Below are 25,152 nucleotides of genomic sequence, written 5' to 3'. Positions count from 1 at the left end.
TATCCAGGTCATTTTGAATTATGACCCTATCCTCCAAAGCAGCTGCAACCCCTCCCAGCTTGGTATCATCTGCAAACTTAATAAGCATACTTTCTATGCCAATATCTAAATCGTTGATGAAGATATTGAACAGAACCAGTCCTAACACAGATCCCTGCGGAACCCCACTAGTTATACTTTTCCAGCAGGATTGAGAACCTTTAAGAACTACTCTCTGAGTACAGTTATCCAGCCATTTATACACACACCTTATAGCAGCCTCATCTAAATTGTCCGGGTGACATCTGAGCTGGCATCTTTTAACATTTAGTTGTACTGGCATCAGATTTCATTTGTATTGTTGTTTGACAGTCAGTTCATCGAGACACATCTGACTAACTCTCTTCCTTCATCCAGGTTTGGGACTGGCATGGAGCTCTTAGTGGCTTCATGGTGGAGTTAGTAGAAAGTATGACATCAAGTGTATCTTCTCCTAAAATTAAAGGGGCTGCAACTTTTCCATCCTTTTGGTGTTCTCCTTTGTTCTGATGTGAAGGCAATGATTTTGGTTCATTCAGAGGACATATAACCCTTGATTTCTGGAAACTAGTCCTTCCTGAGCATTCTGGACTAGAAAGCTCAGAAAATTAGTTTGGTGTGATAGAGGGATGTGGTCACCATTTTGAGAAGTCACACAACTTTGCAGATGACACAGACTCTGTTTAATGATTTTGTTTTCAGATGGGTATGTATTACCACATTTTCCTTCTCCAAATCCTCCCTCCCCACCCCCAATGTGTTTGGGTATGCTCCTAAATCAGAACTAGTTACTTAGGGAATTTCCATCCAGTCATTGCTAAATTAGGGATGTCAAGCTGGAGGCAGGGTAAAGAAAGGGTTAGTAGGTTTATTCCCACTTTTGTAGGAATGAAACATGGCTGCAGAGATTTTGTTTCAAAATATTAGCTATGGACAAAAAAGGAGACTTTTTAAAAACAAAAGTGACTTCATAGAAACTTGCTGTGTGAGAGACACAGGGAAACAAAAATATTTCTTGTAGTCTTATGCAATCCTAGAGGTATTAGTTACTACCAGACAACCAAAAAACAATAACTTTCTCCAGCTGTTAAGTGGAAGTTTTGAAAAAAATATTGACAGCCTGTCCTCAGAATACAACGCCAATATTGACGATTCAGGATGTTCCCAGGAGCTTTTAAGCTCTTATTTGCTTACCCTATATGATTTTGCAACTTTTCTATTTTCAGTTCTGTGCTGTGCTCTCAGGATAGTTTTTTAGGTTTTTTTTTCAGTAATCTTAAAATAAATTGTCCAGTTTAGCAATCTGAGAGGATTGCTAATTTCGTCAGAAGCAACACACTTTACATTGCATTTCTGACTGAACTCCCAAATTTCATTCAGGCTGCTTCTCTTGGTGTGGGGCAAAATACCATGATAAATACCTACTTATGACCTTGTAAGCTGACTACTTCAGGGCATGTAATAAAATACATCTCACATTAGCATTATGATAATTGTAAATTGAATCTTAAATTAAATCAACTCAGACTGATGATAGTGCAAATATTTGGCTGCTTATTTTGCATCATGAGCACATGACACCACTGATGCAGAACAATGTGGTTTGCCTTTTTTGTTTGGTAGAGTTTGAGGTGTTGCTGTTGACCTATAAAATTATAAATATTTTGAGGGCTGTCCATCACCTCAGGACCACGTTTCCCCTTGTAAATATCAACAGCTGGGCTCAGTAGAGATGCTCAGTCATGAGTCTCATTAGATGAAGTGACAGGGACTTGAGATAATTCTCCCCATGCCCATGGATTTGAAACTCACCAAAATTCATTCACCTTCAGGGTATGCTGCAGAGCCCATCTCTTCACTTGGACATTAGGGAAGGCTTAAGGTGCCTGGACTTTTGGGGCGCAGGGTCTGAAGTGAGGGTCTTCAATAAGATGTCAGTTGAGTTTTGGCTGGCTGAACAGTGTTGGTATTCAGGGCTCTGGGTTAGCCGCTGCATTGATTGGTTGTACAACTGCCAGTCTCTTGAATGAGTGGTTTGCAAACTGAGCTATGTGACAAAAACCTTGTAATTGAGAACACTTGAATTTATTTAGTAAGACCTAGGAATATTATGACCCTATGTGAGATGTGGGTGTGTGGTAGACTACATTGCTTGGAAAGGAATAAACATCATAGACAGTTTGAAAATTACTGCAGTAGAGATTAGAATGGGTGATTTCCTGTTTGTACTGATGATAAACATTTCTCTCCTTAATCCCACCTCCATTTTCTTCCAGTTCTCTAGCACTGGCCTCTTCTGTTTTCCCATGCTCACAACTTTATGTAATATCAAGACACTATGTCCTATAGCTCTTGCCTGGTGAAAATGTCGTCTTCTCTCTCCTTAGTTTCATACAATTTAAAATATCAACTTTGTTTGACTGGTGTTAAAACAGCTTTGTGTTCCTTACTCTTTCTTAATGTGTTTTTTCCCTGTCTCTGGTAAATGGCATTGTAACTAGGGTCTCCACTGGAATTTTGCTTATTGCAGAATGTTATTCATCTTCTCGTTTTTAGGATCTTGGAAACAAAGATCTTAACCGAGACAAAGTTTATTTAGTTTGTCAAATAGTTCGGGTTGGAAGAATGGACCTAAAAGACAGCAATACAAAAAAATGCACTCAGGGATTACGTCGGCCTTTTGGTGTGGCAGGTAACATGCATTTCTCTTAAATCTATGTGTGACATTTGCTTCTCATCATAGCCCATTTCCACATATTCTTTTTTGTAATGAAAACTTAAAAAACAAACAAACAAACCTGGTTTCAAGGCAGAGAAAAAACATTAAGATGAACCTTGAGATGGAAGAATATGAGCTGAGTACTATGTTCTCGAAAACATAAGAATGGCCATATCGAGTCAGACTAATGGTTGAGCTACCCTAGTATCCTGTCTTCCAACTGCCTGGTACCAGGGAATGAACAGAACTAGGTAATTTATTGAGTGATCTAGCCCCTGTTGACCATACTAATAGCCAGTTTTTTTTTTTTAAAAAGGAAGTACTTTGCACAAAGCACAGTCATCTTGTGGAACTCATTTCCAGGGGATGCTGTGAAGATCAGAGGTACAGATGGATTAAAAAGAACTATATAAGTTCCTACAGTGGAGGTCTACCAATTACTGTCAGTGAAGGTGATCTGGAACACAACCCCATGCACTGGGTGTTCCTAAATGGCTTCCATGTGCAGCTGATTTTAGTAGTCCTAGGTTTAAGGACATTCAGGGCATAAACTTCTTGCCTGTCACCTAAAGTGAGTTCCACATTAACTTATCCTTCAAGAGCTGAAAACATTTGAACTGCAGAAACTGTGGTTCTTTGAGAAGATGTTATCAGTTTGGGTCTTACAATTCATTCTCCATCCCTGCATTTTGGAGTGATCAGTAACATGGGCATTGAATCACAAGGGAAGTGAGAAGATGTTGCCCTTCACATTTTCATATGTGAACACAAGGGGGGGCAGGGAATGTGTGCTTATACTCACTGCTATTAAGCGTGATGAGGCTTATGCACTACAATAGTGGTGTCCATACTGATTAAAACAACTCAAGGACAAGTAATTATTGTAGGATAAGTGTCTATCAGGTTTTGAAACTACAGTTAGAAATTTTTACCCTTTTTACCCTTGCCCCACCAAATGAGACTTAAAACTGTAAAACTGACAACATATTGGAAAATTAAGTTTTAGCACCACTGGGTTGATTGGAAACCGTAAATGGGAGAATGAGAATTAAACCATTTCTGCATAGAAAAGTGTATCATAGACCCTGGAAAAGGTTTTTTTTTTCTCTCTACACTACAGGTTGCACCTCTCTAGTCCAGCACCCTCAGGACCTGACTGCTGAGAATTTGCTGAACCACAGCAAGCTAATTTTGTCTAGCAGTATTACCATCACTTCCACTGCTTACCAGGCTCTTAGAAGACATTTAGGGGTAAATTACAGTTAAATAACAGTACAGAACACAGAGCCAGGACTGGTGTCTGTAAACAAATTTTATGGCACCACAGGAAACTTGGCCACACTCATCATAAGCAGACATCCAGCTAACTAAAATCATGCTGGACCACATATGTTGCCAGACAAGAGAGGTTCAACCTGTAACACACATACAGCTTATCAATTTTTAATGAGCTCTTCAGCTTCAGTTGAATTCATATAGAAGTTCATCTTTTTGGGGGAGGTGCAACCTACGGCACTCCAAATGGATATAAATATCCTTTTTAGTAAAGATTAACTGTATATTGCACTTTATATTCCTGGTGATAGCTAATGAAATTCCAATATAAAAGTCCGTCTTACAACCTGGAAAAAATATTCAAAATGCATATCTGCTCCAAAACACAATTATGCATTTAGTTTACTAAGTTAGTGAGAGAGAAGAATAATTTCTTGTGTTCTTATGTATTCACAAATTTTGTTTCTACTCCTCCAGTTATGGATATTACTGATATCATAAAAGGTAAAGCAGAAAGCGATGAAGAGAAGCAACATTTCATTCCTTTTCACCCGTAAGAATCAAATTTATTCTTTAGAATACAAAAGTTTATTTTACATGCAAAAACTTCTCTGTACAAGAGCTTATGGGTCTTTGTAACAGGTACTGTAAAGTGATTAAGTGCATATATGGATGTCAATGTTAGTACAATTTGAAGTACTAAAAGAAAAAGTAATTTTGTGGGAACATTGCTGAAAATATTTGAACCCTCCTCCCTTTCAATATTCCTAAGGGAAGCCACAAGGAAACAACATTATGGGATTCAGACTTATTAATGTAAATTGTGGCAAAGATATGTTAGTTTTCTATATGGCATAAATTAAGTACAAAAGGAAACAAACTGATTTTTGCTGCTCATGCATCCAGCACTGTGACCTATTAAATAGAATCAAAGCATGTGAATGTCCACCAATCTATTTTAGACAATGGGTTCCATGATTATGGGTGGTAAATATCTGTTGTGAGTTGGAATGAACTGCATGGATGGGCTACTGAACAAGTTAAGACAGGCTGCAAGACAACCTTTGATCTGAACATGGTGCTTGGGCCTGAATAAAATGGTGATATGGCCTGAAGTATAGATGCTCACTGGGAACAGTGAATGGTATTCTGCATGATATTGCAAGAGTTTGTGTCTGCTGTGGAGACTATGCCAGTTGGATAAATACTGAAGAATTGGCCCTACCTCAGTGTTTTTTACAATTTCATCAGGCTCATTTGAGCTGGGTTTCATGAAGCATTCCTGAACTGAGTAGCAGAGGAAAGGGAAGGGCTTTCTCTAGGCACCTCTTATCCAATATGTGGTTTATTGTGCCATCAGGAGCCATAGGCCAGAAGACTGTAATAGGTAGTGGCCTGTCTTGACTTAAACTTTTGTACTCAGAGTGGAGCATAGGTCATGTGTCACTCTCTCAAGACACAACTTTTAGCTGACTCCAGAACTACCCTAATTGTTGTCTTTCAGTCTCAGTAGATCTTCTCCACGTTGTCTGAGGTCTTCCTCTTTTGCATTTTCTTTGCGAGTTCCATGTGAGAGGTTGACGGACTATGCTGGATAATGGTTTTCTGAGAGTGTGGCCTAGCCACTTCCACTTTCTTCTCTTGATTTGAACATCAAGTGATTCTTGTCCTGTTCCATTCCAATGTTCCTCATTTGTGACCGAGTCTTGCCATTTGATGAGAAGGATGTACCTCAGGCCTCTGTTTATGAATGTCTGTAGCTTGTGATTTGAAGACTTCTTAGTATGCCAGGTGTCTCCATTCATACAAGAGCCTCACATTTGTGTTGCAGATCTGCAATTTTTCATCTTTGCAGATATTATTTGTGAACTCCATATGGGACGAAGAGTCTTAAATGCAGCTGTTGCTTTCCCTATCCTGACACTGATATCCTTGTCTGTGCCTCTGTCTATGCCCATAATACTCCTCAAGTACGTGAACTGCTCCACATCTTCCAGGTCATCTCCTCCCAGTGTGATGGTGGGTGGTGTTGGACTGGTTGATCCTTGGTGTCTTGGTCTTTCCCTTGTTAATGCTCAGTCCAGTCATTGAGGCAGTTTTGTCTAACGTTGCAACCTTTACTTCCATGCTTTCGTGTTGGTGTGAAAAGAAGATGACAGCATCAGCAAAATCAATGTCCTCTGGCTGTTTGAAAAGTGTCCACTGAATGCCCCGTTAATAACCATCTGTTGTCTTGCTCATAACCCAGTCCATTATGATGAACAGGAGACATGACAATAGGCACTCTTGTTGCAATCCTGAGAGCATTCTGAAGGATTCTGTCAAGATACCATTGTGAACAACTTGGCATGTTGAGGGTTCATATATTGAATAGATCAGGTTAATAATTTTGGATGGGATGCCACTGTGTTTCAGCAGTTTCCACAAAGTGTGTCTATCAATACTGTCAAAGGCTTTTTTGAAGTCCATGAAGGTTATGTACAAGGGGGAGTTCCACTCAACCCATGCTTTGCTGCTGACTGCTGCTTTTCTGAACTTTCCTTCCTTCACCTTTCTCAGCATTTCTGCAGTGATCCATTCTTTGTGACACCTTGTCCTCTTTCCCAGGCTCTTTTGATGTGTTCCCAGATTTGTTCCATGGTAGCATCTTCTGGGGTAAGGTTTGTGTGTTGGACATGTTGACTTGGAAACCAGCTCTTGTCTCTCAATCCTGGCTTGGTCACTTTGGTGTACCTCTTGAGCTTGAACTAGTTTTATTGTGACCGACCACATAGTGGTCTGAACCTATGTCTGGTCCTCTTGTAGTGCTAATATCCTATGTCAGCCTTCTGAAAGGATAGCTGGTACAGATGTGATCAATCTGGTTTTCTGACGGGTGGTCGGTGAAACCCAAGTGACCTTATAGATCCTTTTGTGTGGAAATATATTACCACTTATTACCATCCATTGAAGGAACAAAGCTCACTGAAGTGCTCTCTGTTTTCATTTATGTTACCTATGCCGCCTTTTCCCATCGTCTGTTCTCTGTCTGTATTTTTGCTAACAATTTTCGCATTGAAATTGCCTATTGAAGTGTTTCCAATTTTTTCAATGAAGTCACACTGAAGTGGCCTGTATTCCCCAGTAATTCTCAAATTTAACTGGCCTTGGCCGAAATATTAAAGAAGTCTCCCTATTTGTCATGCCAATCCCAATATCATTCTGCCATCAGAGAGCTAAAAGAGTTCAATCCTAAAAATTAATTTATCCCCATAATCAATTAGAAATGTCATGCTGTACAATATTCAAGGTGGTGGTTCATCAGCTTCACCACCTTAAATAATTCAGCAGCTCAGGAATTTGTTACCTTTTGAAGACGTTTTCAGTTATCTGTCTTTGACATTATCTCACTGTTCATGATATAATATTAAGTGTAGATAATTTTGATAACATTAAGTAGCATTTATGTAGTTACAAATACAGACCAAGAGCCTGTGGAAGACTGATCACTAAGTGGTGGGAATTGATAAGTAATTGAGTTGGTAAAAAGCAATAACTGAGAGCATTTGCCTTATTGTTTCCTTAATTGTTTGTCCTATTTTCCTTTAGGGTGATGGCAGAGAATGAGTCTTTGCACAGTCTGTTAGGCAAAGTCACAGCATCAAAAGGAGATAGTGGTGGGCAAGGTAATGCAGTGTGTATGTGTAAGCAAAATTAATATATTTAAATCTTGGTTTCATGTTTTAGATTCTGGGTTTCAAATCAGTCTGTGTCTCAGTCATTGGCCTGGATGTACTGTGATGCTGACAGTAACAAATGTAAATCTTTTAGTGGTGGGAGTTAGAGGCTATTTATATAAGCACCTGACGCACTGCTAAAAGTGGCTTTAGTTAAATTTTAAGTGATAGCACGTTTCTGACTGGGGAGATGGGAAAGGTGTTATGAGTAAGCGGAGGGATGGGCCAGATTTGCTGGACCCCTGGGTAATGTGTATCTGGGGGCCTGGCTCCTTGCTTCTAGAAGGGGCGGAGTCTCAGACAGAAGGGGTGTGGCTAGGTTGAGCCAGCCCTTCAGTGTCTCCTGGCGCATGCTATTTGGTGCTGCAGTGGCAATTTAAAGAGCCCAAGGCCCTTGACTCTGACAAATTGCTAGGCCCTGGGGCAGTTCCCCCCTTCAGCCCTCCCACCCCCTGCTGGCAGGCTTGTGAGTGAGCAGCTTTCTAGAGGAGAGAGAAATGGTAACTTAGTTCAGAGAAAACCCAAAAGAAGTTAATTACATAATCGTGCACTGTTTTATTTTTCCGGCCCACCCCCAGGTCTGTGGGTAACTATGAAAATGCTTATTGGAGACATGAGTCAGATTAGGAAGGACTACCCTCATCTTGTTGATAGGACAACAGTTGTTGCAAGGAAGCTTGGATTCCCTGAAATAATCATGCCAGGTAGGCGGTGGTTTGTTCGGTATTGAAAATAGACTTCTACACTTCCTATTCTAAAGTCTCCTATAAATGTCTCCTATAAATGTCAGTAATATTTAGTTTGGATCTTATTTAAATGAACACTTCAGAATTATTTCTAATTTTAATTTTAGAAGTTTATATCAACTATGTAGTTACATAGAAAAACGTAAGGACAAAACATTGAAAAACAAAAATATTTCAGCGAAACCAAAGAAAATGTGGGGGCAGTGTTGACCCACTGCTCAACGGAGAAGGGGAACTAATGATGGAAGAAGATAGGAAGGCAAAGATGTTCAATGCTGACTTTTACTTCAGTCTTCTCACAAAAATACTGGATAATTAGTAAAGTTAAGCACACCTGACAAAGGGGAAGGGGGGCAGATTGGGATAAGGGAAAAAAACACTTAATCTTTTGACTAATTTGAAAGAATTCAAGACAGTGGGGCCTGGTGCTATTCATCCCAGAGTTCTGAAGAAATTTCAGAGCCACTAGCAATATTTGTAAATTCCTGTATGATAGGAGTGGTCTTGGAAGTCAGGAGAAAAACTAATATAGTCCCTGCCTTCAAAAATGGGGGAAAAGGAAGAGCCGGAGAACTATAGGCCACTCAGCCTGACCTCAGTTTTTGAGAAGCTAGTACAGCAATGTATAAAACATTCAATTTCTGAAAGCCTGGAGAATGGAGGGGTGGCCATTAGCAGCCATCATGGATTTACTAAGAACAAATCCTTGCTACACCAATTTGGTCTCCTTGACAGGATGACTGATTTGATGAATAGGAGGAAATTTGGATATAATATACCTGGACTTTAGCAAGGCTTTTGAAATGTGGATAAGAAGGAAATGTGGCTCAGAGGAACTAAAATTGAGTAGAAGCATAACTGGTTAAGCAGCTGCAAATAATGAGTCACTGTTACTGAAATGGTGTCTGTGGTTACATTAAGTAGCTGCAAATACAGAGCCTGTTGAAGGATGATCACTAAGTGGTGGAAATTGGTAAAAAATTAAGCTGTAAAGAGCAATAACTGAGACCATTTGCTTTATTACTTAATTGTTTGTGAAAGTAAAGGAGGTTTTACTCTGATTGGAAGAATGTCTCCAGCGGGGTTCCACAGCATTCATATTACATACATATTAATTAGCAGGATCTAAGAATAGAGAGTATGCTGATCAAATTTTCAGGTTACACACAAAGCCAACACTTTGGAGGACAGAGCTAAAATTTAAAGGGATCTGGATAGATGTGAAAACTGGACTATAGGTGATAAATGAAATTCAGTAAAGGCAAATGCATTACACTTGAGGAAGAAAAAAAGAAATGTGCAAATACAGAATCAACACTGCAGAGGAGGATCTGAGAATTGTGTATCACAGCCTCAATGTGAATCTACAATGCAATACTGTTTCAAAAAGAGTAAATGAGATGTATGTTTCCATTAATGGATGTGGCGTGCAAGGCATGGGAGGAGATAATATTGCTGTATTCCACACTGCTTAGGTGTCAGAGTACTGTGGTCATCTTTGGTCACCAAAGTAGGGAAGGCTGTAGTCAAATTGGAAAGGATACAAAGGTGAACAATAGATATAATCAAAGGGGTGCAATACAAGTTCTCTGAGCAAAAGCTGAAGGATCTGGAAATTTATAGTCTGGAAAAGAGGAGATTAAAGTTGGATTTGATAGCTGTCTGCAAATACTTGCTGCCTTAAAAAATTCCTAATTATAAGAACAATGGGCCAATAGAACAGAGTGCCCAAGGAGGTCATGAAAGCTCCTTCACCAGAGGTTTTTGAAAGGAGGCTGATAGCCGTCTGTATTGGATAGTTTACCCACAACAAATCCAGCATCTTAGCAGGGGGATAGTCTAGATGAGTCTTGCAATCCTTTGTAACCCTGTAGTTCTATGATTCTGAGTAAGTTTCATGCTTCTCATAAATTGCTTTCATAACCACTGTGTAGATAAATCAAAGTTGTACAATCATTCCTTGTTTGACTTTCATACTGTTTTGTTTCAGTTAAAATACCAATGTCTATGAAGTTAGGCTATTGAATGTGAATTCAAAGCCAAATATTTGGTTCAGATTATTCAGACTGTTCATGTATACAGCATTATGTCTTTGATTATATCAGTTTTCGTAGGAGGAAAAACAGCATCTCCTATCTTGTTAGTCAAATTGAGCAATAGCAATTTAACTTCACCTCGCCAGAAGGTGTCACTGCAGGATGTCAATTAGATAAGTTACCTTTTTAGGAAACACATTTGTCTAGTTTCAAACTAGCACATACAATCTGATCAAATGAAAATATCAAAGCAAACACTTGAAGCTTTTAGAATGAACTTAGCTTGATTTAATATAGTTCAGCATATGGAGAGGAGTATGTAAGTGCTCATTATTACTTGTAATTAACCCTCTTGGTTTTCCCTTTCATTTTGTAATATGTTTTGATTCTGCTTTCTAACTTTAAACATTTCTGTCACAGGGGATATAAGAAATGACATTTATGTTACACTGACTACGGGTGATTTTGATAAATACAATAAAACAACTCAGAGAAATGTGGAAGTGATCATGTGTGTCTGTGATGAAGAAGGGAAAGTGATTCCAGTAAGTTTGGTCTCTTTCGGTTAGCATTAAACATGGAAGTGCTAGCACATCTCAGAAGTAAGCTTACACTTCACATGAATTCTTAATAACATTGTAATGTACCATCCTGCAGTACATTTATGTTTTATTTCTGTTAAGTAGTTTTGTGATGCTGGAATTGTTATACTTCACAAAAAGTCTTAAGTAATGTGTAGAAACCTGGAAAAAGATACTTGCTGACTTTTTGTCTCTGACTAGAGAGCAAACTAATGATCTACTCTTATTGACTGTGAGTGGCCGTGTCTACACTAGCCCCAAACTTCGAAATGGCCATGCAAATGGCCATTTTGAAGTTTACTAATGAAGCGCTGACATACATATTCAGCGCTTCATTAGCATGCGGGCGGCTGCAGCACTTCGAAATTGATGCGCCTCGCCGCCGCGCGGCTCGTCCCAATGGGGCTCCTTTTCGAAAGGACCCTACCTACTTCAAAGTCCCCTTTTTCCCATGAGCAGATGGGAATAAGGGGACTTCGAAGTAGGTGGGGTCCTTTCAAAAAGGAGCCCCGTCGGGACGAGCTGCGCGGTGGTGAGGCGCATCAATTTCGAAGTGCTGCGGCCGCCCGTATGCTAATGAAGCACCGAATATGTATTTCAGTGCTTCATTAGTAAACTTCGAAATGGCCATTTGCATGGCAATTTCGAAGTTTGGGGCTAGTGTAGACACGGCCAGTATGTCAACACTACTGGAAGATGGACTACTTCAGGGTTGATTTTCTGGTGTCTGATTTAGTGTGTCTAGTGGGGACTTGCTAAATTGAACCATCAAAGGTCTGCAGTTGGCCCTGGTATTCCCCATTGTCTTGAGAAGTGAGAGAGGTATGCATGGCCAGAAAAATTAATCTAGGATATGTCGATTTCAGCTACGCAATTGTTTTAGCTGGAATTGTGTGTCTTAGATTGAATTTTCCACCTAGTGTTAACCTAGTCTGAGACTCCACTTTTGAGATTTCCTCTTGGGGATTCCTGGAAGAGGAATGCAATTGCTATGTTGAACTAAATGTTCCATGCCATTATATAATCAGCCAGTTTAGGAATGGGACACAGATTGTATTATCTTTTGGGTTGGAGTAATCTCTTGGATTAAATGAGGTAGCAATGAGTATGGGTATGTGTCTGTACATATGCACCATAAATATTTACTATTTTTCATGTTGTTAGTTTTCCTGTTTTGTATATTATTTTTGTTTTTTGATATCAAGACATTTTAACAGTTGTCCTGTATTTGGGAAGATTTTTAATTCCACTTTGAGTTTCATGTTGTTCTTTTTGGAACGACTTTTTATTCGGAAAAGTGGAATCATTTATATTACTTAAGATGATATATCTCACAATGGTCAATAGCCTTACACTGACGGAATTGAGAATTTGGCTCAAATGTTACGTTAGAATGTGCATGAGATGACAAAATCTTCGTTATGGGGCCAAACATCAAAATGTGTCCTCCTACAGTGAATGTGTAACTTTACACATGCAAATACCTTTGTGCATATCAGTCATGTGAAAATGCAGGAGAAGGAACTGAGAGATGGATGGACAGAGTTGGGTATACAAGTTCTCTTGCCTATATCTGTAAGTACTGATAAACATCCCCACCTTTGTGCTTATCAGTCAACAAGTGAAGGCTTTTGGAAATCTGGGGCTATTTTACATCACTTAATTTTCTTTAATAGTGCCTGTCATGATTGTCTGGGCTCCTTCTAATTAGTACCGTACTTTAACAAAAGCAACATATTGAAATATCCAGAAATAAAATAAATATTTCGTCCTATCCATCCCTCTTCATGCACCTTCTCCGTATCAGAATGAGGAAACAAGGCATCGGGTTATCTATATTTGCAGCCTAGGGTAATTGAATTCTAGCATCTCATTATGGCAGAACTCCTTTAAACCTCTTTCATTACACAAAAATGCTCACTGGGTAATTGGAGGTAAACTAGAAAGTATATGATAAATATTAGGAAGATGACTGGACTTCTGCTTTGTCTAATTTGTAGATGTAACAGAAGCAAAGCTGAATTTGAAATAGTATAAGATACAGAAGGCTAATGTGTTGTAGATGGAGTACTATCAATTAATTTTTATAGCTGCAATAAATTGAAACAGTCATAATTTCACTCTGTCTTTAAATAGGGTAGTTATGTCTGAGTTTAGCTATCAAACTGGATTAAATTGGGGGCGGGGAAACAAAAACACAAAAAAACCTGGTGCTTGATTTCTTTCTTTCTTCAAATAAGAGAGAAGGCCACCTTTTATAAGTAAATGTCACAGAATACATTTACACAGATTGTGAGAATGGTGTGCAATAACATGCCTTATTGAGGATATTTATTTTTACTAATTTCAAGAGACCTACCTAGGTACATGGCTATATTTCCTCAGTAGAAACCAAAACTAAAGCCTAATTAGTTACTCCTCTTGGGGGATCAATATTGTAACATTCTTGTCATAATTTTAAAAGAATAACTTCATAAGATAGGCAGTGGCTCAAATGGAGCGTGCACAGCTGTCTGGTATCTATAGGACCTGCAGTCCAGAATAAGTACGACATGTGTAATTTAGTGTGTACTTACTATGTGCATAAGTGAGGGGTGTTGCTTTTCTGACCGGCAGTGAAATCCATCTCATTTAGAAATAGGGGGAGAATGGCTTATTTGTCTCTTACCACAGAGAACCAAATACACTGTGTACAGAATTCCTGGTGTTGCTGTACTCTTCAAGGGAGGATAGATGCAACTGTGTGGATTGCTTTAACCCATTAAGTGGCCTTACCTAGGATCTGAAAACCCGTAGGATAAAATGAGTAATGATGAAAATTGATCAAAACTTGAGGTGATTTTTAAAAAAAGCAGTTTGTGGTCTGAATTCTCTAGCTTGTGCCAGTCTATAGAAATAGCATCAATTTTGTGTGGTTGAGGAGGCGATGTTGGAGGGAAGGACGTGTTGGATAAACTTCGTGTGAAAGTTTGGAGAAGGGAGGATTAAAGAGAATGTAAATTAAAATGTGGAAGTTTTCATAATGGTAGATAAATAGAATTGTTAGTCATCTGGGGTGGGAAAGGAAAGAGACTCTAAAATAGAAAGAGACTTTAAAAGCTGAGAAGGAAATGATAAAATGAAGGAATAAACAGGGTTAAATATTGCTGTCGGAGAAAAGAGCATCAAAACAGCGAAGGACAGTGGACTGTATTTAATAAAAAGGACAATCAAGGAAAAAACAATGTAGCAAGAATTTGATGAATAGCAGGTGGCGAAAACTGGACATACAGCAGAATCTCTTTTTTTGTAGGGGGGGACTAAGGGGGAAATCATAAATGGGCTATGAACTCAACAGAGCAGAGGATGCTTTTCTGTTATTGCTGTGTACCAGCATGGCAGAAAGCCACACCCACTTGGCTGGAGGTGAGCCTGTTGGAAAGAGGTAGAGCACACTTGTTGGGCCAAGTGGCATGAAGATGCCCTTAGGCAGAGAGTTCTAGAACAGTCACCAGAGGCAGTAAAGCCTACCAAGGCTTAAACTGGCATTTCATACAGATAAATTTCAGAACACCTTTTTGTTAATAAAGCAGATTCCAGGAGAAGTGGATCTATTTTTGGACTAAATGACTACTCCCCTTCGGAGTGATGTGGATATGCTACTGGTATGGGGTAGGGTTTATCCAGACCACCTGGCACTTTGATGGGGCGTGGCGGGGGACTAGCTTTGAGTGTTGAAGTATGGAAGAGCATAAAAATACTCCCAGAAATTCGATGTGTTAGGGGGCAGGCAGGAGTGTCCGGGAATAGGCCTTGTTGTCAGCATCCCCCTAGACGGAAATCTCACTGAATGACATAATAGCTTAGGAATTCTGAGTTAATTCATAATGGGTTTTGGAGTCTAAATTTCTGAACCACACTGAACTTTGGGGGATGAACAACTTTCTGGAATGAGAGGAGTATTACTGTCTTGATTTCAGTGGAGTGAGTTCTAGAAACAGAAATCCTCCCTATTTGTAGTTTTGTTAAAGGAAGTAAAATCTCCACAGGTTGCCAAAACCTTCTCTACTCAGACATATTTTGCTGTTGGAAGCTTTTTTGTGCTTCAGGGTTGTTTATGCAGCTGTCTGCCCTGACCTACATTCTCATTTGAAACTTTTTAAACAAATGCCTCCTTGAAACACAACATGACAAAGTAATGGAGCTACACACTATTTCTAATCCATCTTGTCCATGTATTGTCTTATTGTGCAGTCTTCACACGTACAAAACTCTCATAGCTAGGGTGACAGAGCAGCATGCACTAGGCTTAAAACTACTTTTATTGCTTAATTTGGTTGCAATACAAAAAAGAAAACAAAGGTGCACTGAAAGTGGTAAAACAAACAAACCGAAAGAGGTGGCTTGGTAAAAATAGAAGACATTTAATACTTTACTCTCATAAGATGATTAACTTTCTACAGTTGAAGCAGATGATGATCTCCTGGAGACAGATATTCCTTATGTATTTTCTACAATGCCTACCACAGTGGATTGCTGGTCTGACTGAGGTCTTTAGTTGCTATCATAGAACAAAACAGAGGGTTTTATCATAGAACAAGGGATGGAAGGTCTGGGGGTCGAGAGTAAGTTAAGGAAAAAAGTGTTAAGTAAAACACAGTTTAAGAACCTATCATGTTCCCAGTACAGGTTGGGGGTATTTAATGTCTGAGTCCATATATGCCCTTGAGGGCATCACCAGTGAGGGAATGCAAACTCCAAGAGTCAAACATAGCACACTCTGTGATGAGGTCTGTCCTTCGTTGTCTTGGTCCTGTTGTTGACCTGGAAAAGAGAAAAGAAACCCTGTAGGGATAGGCTGTCAGGTGAAAGAAGCCAGTGCTTCCCTGATCCCATTGCTCATTGTCTGTCTTCATCATCTGTCCTTGTCCCTTGTCGTCTGAGTGCAGGTGATAACAGAACCATAGTCCATAAATGTTCAGGTGGGCACCACCCTTAGCGTAAAGAAGAGTCCTGATCCCTAATAAAGATTGCAAGTCCATGGGTGGTGTTGCACCCAGTAATAAATAATACAACTTTTTTTTATTTGTGCAATGAACAGAATGTCCTGTACTTTTTGTGTGCCTAGAAATGCAGCAATGTACCTTGTAGTTGTAAACCATTTTTTTTCTGTTCCATTTAAATTGAAGGATGCTTTTCCATTTAAATTAGGTTGATAGTTTCTTGGATCTATAATATAGGCCAAATTCACCTCTGGAATAAACAAGATGAATTGCATTGATTGACTACAGTGAACGAGATAATCAAGTTGGCCTTTGAATACTGTTGTTACACCTGCTGAAGATTGGTTGGAAGATTGGCACTAGCATTCATTTAGAGCTAAAACCACTACAGAATGCATTGGGGAGGGCTTAAGATTTAGATATAATCAAAATAAAATGTCACCTGATCAATGCAAGCCCATCAGGGAATTTACTTTGTATGGATTTTTAAAAAATCAGATTAAAACATTAGTGTTACAAAAAAGTCATGTGGCTAGTTTCCATTAGAATCAGAAATTGTCAGAATGTGTTACACTGATGGAGTGCTGCTAATATTGGACAATGTATTCATGTCCTTGTGTTTGTGACTCTTTTAGCAGTCAGAACATGAGGGGAGAGAGACAGGAAGGGAATGTGATCTGATAATCTGGGCATGACGCTCTGGATCGCTTCATGGCTCCAGTTTCCAGAATGCTACTGTTTAATAGTCAGATAGGTTTTACTTCTAATTCCTTGGATGAATTTTGTAAATCAGTCATACTGAAAATATATGTCTTGTTGGCATTTTCTTAAAGTAGCGGAGTTTTGTCTTTTACTGACACCTTATGAATTATTTACACAAAATAACTAACTTGTATATTTCTCTCTTTCTGTGTAAGAATGCAATCTGTTTGGGAGCAGGCGACAAACCTGTAAGTGAATACAGATCAGTTCTCTACTATCAGGTCAAACAGCCACGCTGGATGGAAACATTAAAGGTATGGCATAGATATTTTTCATTTATTTATCCCCTTCAGTTGTCAGCTCCTATTTTTTGTTCTTAAGGAGAAAACTATTACAGTGCAACTCACATGTTTTATAACACATACCCTCAGGTCTAAAAATATTGTTGCATATATGTCTTATATCAACTATCAGTTAGGGATATGTGATTAGTGATGCTTAAAGTTTCGGCCTAGAAAATGTTTTGGATTTCTTATTGTAACGGTGAAACAAATAAGATCATCTTTCTTCACCTTGTGTCCTGAATGTGCCTTATTGAAGATGAAGGACATTATTAGGTATACTGGCATAAAACAGAGAAAGCGAGATGTTTAAGTGATTAAACAGTGATGGTAAATAATAACCTCTTGTAAATTTTAGATTTTTTACAGGTTTGGATGTTTGTTATAGAACAACTAATAGGCACCCAAGTAATCAGTGTTTAATGGGAATAGTCAGGCAGATTCTGAGTGTAGTAATGACAAAATACAGCTCAAGGTTACTTAAATTCTACAGCGAGTGCTTTTCCAAAAAAAAAAAAAAAAAAAAAAAGGTGATATGGAAGAATGGCTAAATGATGTTAGTAATCTGTGTACAGCTAGTGTGCAACTTCATTATGCGTGATAGTGGAAAGAAGGTAGGTCTTCTGCAACTGTAAAAGTGTGGGTAGATAATCTGGAAGCCCCTGACAAATGTCATATTTTGAGTAATATCTTGTTTCCATTTTTAAATTTTGGCAGTAACTTGGGCAGATTTTCTATGGACAGCCATTAGAAATAGTTGTGCTTCAAGTGTCAGAAAGTTAGAGCTCCAAGACAGATTAAGTTTAAATGCTGTCATTTTCATGATAGAGTTGGCTTATGAAGTCTAGCTAAGCAACAGAGACAGACAAGGTGGATGATGTAACATCTTCTGTACTTGAGATAAGATTGTCTGTCCATTAACCCACGGAAACTGGTCCAATGAAAGCTATTACCTCACTCACTTTGTCTCACTAATATCCTTGGACCAACATAGCTACAACTATACTGCAAATAGGAGGGGAAAAAAAAGCGCTCCAGATGGGCCTCAGTATTACATTGGTCAAAAATCTGATTTCTGAGTTATCAGATCATGAGATGTTTTATACTGATGGAGTTTTGAAAATATTGGATGATGTTCTATAGTGTCGGTGACTCCTTTAGCAATCAATGTGAGGTGTGAGAGAGAGGGTGGCAAAGTGACCAGATAATGAAAATCTTGATCTTGAACTATATTAAAAAGAGTCCATGCGCTGACAGCTCTGTCTGCTTCCTCCTGCTGCAGTTTCTTTTTTATTACACCCACTTTTTGTTTGACTGTGGTGCCACTGAGTTCATTAGGAATTCCCAGCAGATGATTCCAAGCTTAGCATCTTTTCTTCTTACTGAGGCCAGGCCTAGGCACCTGTACCTGGTGATCTTGAGTGTGCCACTCTTTGTACGGCCACCATGCAGCTGGGGATGAGTAACACTGGTTTTGCATGTGGTTGTGACTGTCACAAATTCTCCTTGATATTCCTCAGAGGGCTATGGAAAGCCCCACTTCACTGGGTGGCATAGTTGGAGAGTCTCCATAGCTGAAGAGAATTCAAGCATTGCCTCTGGCTGGGGGCCTTCAATGTACTCACAGCATATCTAGCACTCTTCTGAAAGTTGAGATTTGGTGATCTAACTGTCTACCCCTGTTAACAGTGTTGATCCCTCAGATTCTCCTATGGCTTAAATATTTCCCTCTTTAAGAACTTCAGTCATCAAGGCATTCTGCATCCACGGGCTAATTCTTGAAGGGGTGTATGACAGGTGTAACACCTAATGCACAAACTGACTTTCCTAGCATTCTAAATCACCTGTGCTCTTAATCACCAGAGATATACAGGTCCATACAAACATAAGTCTATATATGGCTCCCTGCCTCAGTCTCCTCTCCAATCCTGACCATGGTTTGGGTCAAAATCCTCTGGGTCTGTCCAGGGTGCTTTGGTTTGTTATGCTCGTAGAACCTTACACATGATCTTGGTCACTATCTCCTTCCAGGTCAACTTGCTGTGATGCTGGTTGGTCCTAAGCAGAGCTTCCTGTGCTGTGAAAGCATGCACCCCTTCTTCCCCTCTCTCCTGCCCAAAGCTTCCTGTGCATTCCCAATTCCCTCATGTTGTTATATGTCCCACCATCAACACCTGGCTCCTTTGTTCTGCTGCTGCTGATTTTCCACCTTTCAAACCCAACTCTACTGCATGAAAACTGAAAGGAGTGGCTTCTGCCAGCTCTTGACATCCTCCTCCTTAGCATATCTATTGAGCAAACAGAGTAAAGTCATTGAAGGTAACTAATCTCCATTGTCCATAATCTGGAAGAGACATGCTTACAATCTTGTCAGTGGTCATGGCTACACAGAAGCATTTATTCATACAACAATTTTCAATAAGAACAACTTCACAACTTTAATCAGAATCTGTAAATTGTACAGATAGCCAAAGATGGCATGAGTAGCTCAACCCAGCAGTTAAAAGAATGGTGGATGTTCATTTCAAAGTGGACAAATTTCATTGTGTACCATAACTTATTTTTTTATGAAAGGTGGCAGTCCCCATTGAAGACATGCAAAGAATACATCTGCGTTTCATGTTCAGACATAGGTCATCTCAAGAGTGTAAGTATAGAATTTTTCTTTTTCCTTGCAATCAAGGTTGCCAATCTTGAATATTTAATGTATGATTTTGTACTTTATAGCTAAAGACAAGGGAGAAAAGAATTTTGCAATGGCCTATGTAAAGCTAATGAAGGAGGATGGCACAACTCTACAAGATGGCTTACATGAGTTGGTAGTCTTAAAGGTATAGTAATGAAAGTTGTACGTTTTTTTTGTTTCCACTGACTCTCTTACTGTGCAGTCTTCTATGATACTGCCGGTTTTCTATTATCATCTTATTATCCCTCTAAAGACTTAAATTATGTAGTTCTTCCTCTGAATGGACAAGACTGAATGTTTTTCTCTAGACCCAGTCAAGATGACCCAAAACATTTGCTCTAGGTAAGAATCGTTGCAGAATGACACAAAACAGTTGCTGTTGCTGCATTTTAACCTTTTTTGCCCTGCTTACAGACTACTATATCTAGGTGACCATATTTCCCGATGTTGAATACAGGACTCCTGGTAAAATTACTCATATTCATGCAAGTTCAATGGCAATAATTATACATATGTTCAAATGAACATCAAGTTGCCTGAATTCCTATTAAAAAGAAGTAAGACATAACTGGATTCTTTATTTACCTTCTTATCTTTAGGAATTTAGTGTTCAAATGGCGAAGGGTGACTCTCTCTCTCTCTCAGGAGGGTGACTGACCAATCTGAACCTTCCTTCCTGTTGCTCTCCACCCTCCACATCTGGCTGGGCCCCCATGGATAGCTAGAAGTGCTTTTTCTTGGGTCAGCAGTTGGGGCAGGCATGCAGGTGTGATAAAGCGGAGTCCCTGGGGAGCCAGGTGAGGTTACTCAATTAGGCTGCTCTACAAATAATGGTATAGCCAGCCTCCAAGCTGGTGGTTATTCCAATAATTTATATTCACCAAGCACAAAACAGCTTCTGTATTACCTTATTGGTCATTCAGAAGTCCAAACCACACATTTCCATTAAAATACCAGCCTCAGGCCACGACTAGAAACTCCAGTGAAATAAAGTTCTACCAGTCTGAGAGGGTTAGCCACATTACCTGCTGTGTCTGTGACTATTTCGAACCTTGTCCCAAACACACACTTATGGTCTAGACTCATGAGCTAAACTACAATTTCGTAAAAGGGGAAAAAAGAGAATATTGGTTAAAAGATCAATATACACATAGACACAAGTTCAGTTCTTGTGTCTCAGTTACATAAAAGAGAAGAGAAGGCAGTCCAGTAGCACTTTAAAGACTAACAAAATAATTTATTAGGTGGTGAGCTTTTGTGGGAGAGACCCACTTCTTCAGACCATAGCCATACCAGAACAGACTCAATATTTAAGGCACAGAGAACCAAAAATAGTAATCAAGGTAGACAAATCAGAAAAAGTGTAATCAAGGTGGGCAAATCAGAAGAGCATAGGGGCGGTGTGTGTGTGTGGGTGGGAGAGTCAAGGATCAGATAAAGCAAAGTACGTAAAAGACTTCTTATAATGGGTCAGATAATTGCCGTCCCAGTTCAAACCATGTGTTAATGTGTTGAATTTGAATATAAAATTTGACATATTAACACTTGCTTTGAACCAGAACAGCAATTACCTGACCCATTATAAGGACTCTTTTACATACTTCGCTTTATCTGACCCTTGACCCCCCCCCCACCTCTATGCTCTTCTGATTTAACCAGCTTGATTACACTTTTTCTGATTTGTCTACCTTGATAACAATTTTTGGTTCTCTTTGCCTTAAATGTTGAGTCTGTTCTGGTATGGCTATGGTCTGAAGAAGTGGGTCTGTCCCATGAAAGCTCACCACCTAATAAATTATTTTGTTAGTCTTTAAAGTGCTACTGGACTGCCCCTTTGTTTTGATAGAATATAGACTAACACTGCTATCTCTGTTACTATAACAGAGATGAGGAGCTTGTAGATGCAGAAGTTCTTTTTAGGATTTAGTCCATGGTTCTAGTCCAACAGCCATATGCAGAATGGTTCCAGTTAACAACTGAAACCTCAGTCCTTGTGGCTAAGGTTTCCCTGTATGAAATCTCAAGCAGATTTGAGGCCCTAAGTCAGTGTCCATTAAAAGGGCACCAGGATATCATGGGATCTCATTTCCAATGGCTTGCAACCGAGCAGATACGTGACAAAAAAGGATCCTGTGCAAAGGGGCTTGATTCCTTTGCTGCAGCAGCAGCTTCTTTACCTCCGAGAACACACTAGGCTTTTGATGTGATCTTGTATCTCCTAAGCTTCATGGCAATTAGCACAATGTAATTATCCATTAAACAGTTCATTCCTGTTGAAGAGAACCTTCAAAGAGACACATAACAGTACTACAAATTCAATCAAGTTTTATCATAAATGTTAATATTACCTTCTGATCTTGAATGAAAGCTATATTACAAGGCCTGAGAAAATGCCTAGTCTCTCACTTTGCATTTCAAAGTCCTATCCTAGCCTAATGTAACAACTCACTTATCTATCATCTTCTCAACAATTCTTTAAAGGTTAACCCTGGGTCATTCTCATGTAAGAGCTAGTTAACCCTTTCTGACTATGTGCCACTTTTTAATCTGATGCCAAATATTCCCATTAGGTAATATTACAGCGGAGTCACGTGCTCCCCTCCCCATATTTCTCTGAGAAACGTAGCCAGTGGCAGCCTTTTGGCATTGTGCAAGAGGGAATGGATTGGAGCTGATTCAGCTGCAGGGGAGGAAGGGATGATATTGCAGAGCTCATCTCTCCCCACAACCCCCCAACTCCTGTATAGCTGGAAGCAGCTTGTCCCTTCCTGTTCATACCATGTCAAAAGGCCACTAACACCTCCAGGCTGCTGCTGGCCACTGACAAAACCCAGCCATCTCCTGTGCCCAGGTTACAATGTTGGGCAGGAAAGAGTTGAGCCCCAAGGTTGCATTGTGCCCCAAGGCCCAGGAAGACTGACTGCAGGGGCTTCAGGAAAACCAGGCAGAGAGGTGGTTTAGCGGAAGGGGTTGTCTATGGGTTGGAGCAGCCCTGCATTCTCTGGGAGCAGGACCCATAGTGGAGGTGGGGGGCTCTCCTGGTGGCTGATGCGAAGCCTGCAGATTTGGGGCATGAACAGGATGGATAGAACTCCCACCTGCCACTCCAGAGCTTAGCTGAGGGATGGAGAGGTTTCCCCATGCCAGGTTTTTTGGGACTTTGGTATATGTGGGGTTTGGCTCTTATTGGCCAGCACCCAGGGCCAGAGGGTCTTGGGCTTTCCCAGGTTGGTGGCCCAGCCAGATGTAGCAATGGAAGGAAGGAGTTTGGTGCCCAGGCTGTTGCTAAGCTCAGTGCTCCCATCAGGAGCTGATTCTCTGCACAGTGCTGGGAGCAGGATATGCCCCAGCAGGGGGGACACAGAGGAGCAGTCAGGCTGGGGATGGGATTTAATGGGTCAAAGTGGGCAGAAGACAGTGTGAGGGGAAGTGCGTAAAGGGCTGACAGGTGAGTAGGAGTGGGGACATGTAACAGGCCACCACTTGGGCATCCTCACCAATCATCGCAGTCTGTGCTTTCTAGAAACAAGATGTGGGGGAGGGGAAGTCCAGGCCCTTCAGGCTAGCAGTTGGCACACAGTGAGGGCTGCATGGATAGACCAGCAGGAGCGGCAGCCAGACCTGTGCACTGCCTGTGCTGAAGAGGGGGGAAACAAAAATAGACAAATTGTGCTGTATTTTCTAAGCAGGGCTTAAACATGACACGGTCCCTTTAAACTAAGAGATCTGGTCCCTGCATATATGCCTACTCCGTTAGATCGTGGAGTAAAGTTCTGTTACATATAGATTCAGTTAATTTCATCGTACCTTCTGCTTTGTGCATGATCTGTGCACAGCTTGAGACTTTCTTGTAGTTGTTAGGGCCAGTTGGTTTATAATTACAATAAATGCCTATAATATATGGAAATATACATATCCCATAGAATTGAAAGGGACCTTGAGAGGTCATTGAGTCCAGTCCTCTGCCCTCACTGCAGGACTTCTCACCATCCCTGACAGACTTTTATTTTTAATCTATTTGCTCCAGCTCCCTAAATGGATTGAACTCTCAGCCCTGGGTTTAGCAGGCCAATGCTCAAACCTCCCCACCGAATAAATCTAATCTGCCCCAGACCCTTGGAAGGCCTGTTCAAGGATTGAACTCTCAACCCTGGATTTACAAGACCAAAGGTTTAACCACTGAGTGATCCCTCCCCACACACTTAGTTGGGGATTGTTTGTCAAGTTGCAGGGACTTATATTGGGCATTTGAACAGTGCTAGTTAGTCTAATTTGACCACAAACAACCAACTTGATTTCCTTCCCTCTCCCACCCCGTGGTTGGGTGCATTATATTAAAGTTGGTTTTCCCAAGCAGGTACAGAAGATTGGGCACTGGGAATGAATGTCCCGTAAATATTCCCAAACCTGTATTTAAGTAATTATTTCCAAGTACGTTCTGTCCAGTAGTCTAATTTTCTATAACATTTGTGGCACGCTAAAACAGGGACATGCACACAACACCAATAAACTGTTTACAAATTCCTTCGGAGATTAATGGATTTTTGCTTACCCGTTGGTGCTAAAACTGATAAATATTAAGGCCGGAAGGGACCATTATGATCATCTAGTCATGACTGATTCCATAATGCAACCCATAAAATTTCACCACGTGATTCCTGCATCAACTTCATAACTTCTGGTGAAGCAAGAGCATATATTTTAGAAATGCTAAAAGGAGTTGGTATGTGGTAAAAGCTCAACAGATCATTTCTGACACAAACATTACTTCTAGAATTTGCATACAAAAACACACATGATAAACATTTAAAAAAACATGAATCAGGATCCCAGAGATGTTGGGGGCTTTAAATTCAACAGGTTTTAAATACTATTTTTAAGTTGTTACTTTTCTTTGCCTTCTGATGGTCAGTCCTTCGGCATGCACTTGAATCATGTGTTCAAGCTGTTCTCTGAAACGATAAGGACTTGGAAGCTTTTTATTCCAAATGAAGTCTGAGACTATCGTGTACCATGGTTTTATAAAACACTATTTGTGAGACTGATAACGTTGTGGGCAGCGCTTGTCAGTGGTCTTCAACTTCAAAAGCCACCTTTCTGCTCTCAATGTCTGTCTTGATAATTTTCAGGCTTTTCCTTTGCTTTGCCTGATGGCAGCTAGAGCATGGACTTCCTCTCGTGGCATGAGAACTCGAGGATTTTTAACGCTTTTGAGCAATAATCTGAGCTGAGGATAGGCACCAGGCCCCTCCCTTTTCTATATCTCGGCAGACTGGGAAGCATCCCTGACCTCTCTTTGGGACATATTAGCATAAATTGTCTCAAAATATTTAAACCCATAAAAACCAAC

At 40.0% G+C, this 25,152-nt stretch overlaps 1 protein-coding gene across 1 annotated transcript in view; it reads left to right on the top strand.

The window, feature by feature from the left end:
- Positions 1-25,152, top strand: part of DOCK2 (dedicator of cytokinesis 2) — a 454,537-nt gene that overhangs the window by 35,015 nt on the left and 394,370 nt on the right. Inside the window, exons 10-17 of the mRNA XM_075010079.1 lie at positions 2,575-2,710; positions 4,490-4,565; positions 7,601-7,677; positions 8,307-8,432; positions 10,931-11,055; positions 16,991-17,089; positions 19,691-19,763; positions 19,844-19,947. Coding sequence (XP_074866180.1) covers positions 2,575-2,710; positions 4,490-4,565; positions 7,601-7,677; positions 8,307-8,432; positions 10,931-11,055; positions 16,991-17,089; positions 19,691-19,763; positions 19,844-19,947 — 816 coding nt within the window. The remainder of the gene's footprint in view (positions 1-2,574; positions 2,711-4,489; positions 4,566-7,600; positions 7,678-8,306; positions 8,433-10,930; positions 11,056-16,990; positions 17,090-19,690; positions 19,764-19,843; positions 19,948-25,152) is intronic.

This window comes from Carettochelys insculpta, chromosome 15 (assembly GCF_033958435.1).
Source record: "Carettochelys insculpta isolate YL-2023 chromosome 15, ASM3395843v1, whole genome shotgun sequence".
Taxonomy (NCBI): Eukaryota; Metazoa; Chordata; order Testudines; family Carettochelyidae; genus Carettochelys; species Carettochelys insculpta.
This window is presented reverse-complemented; position numbering and strand designations above follow the sequence as displayed.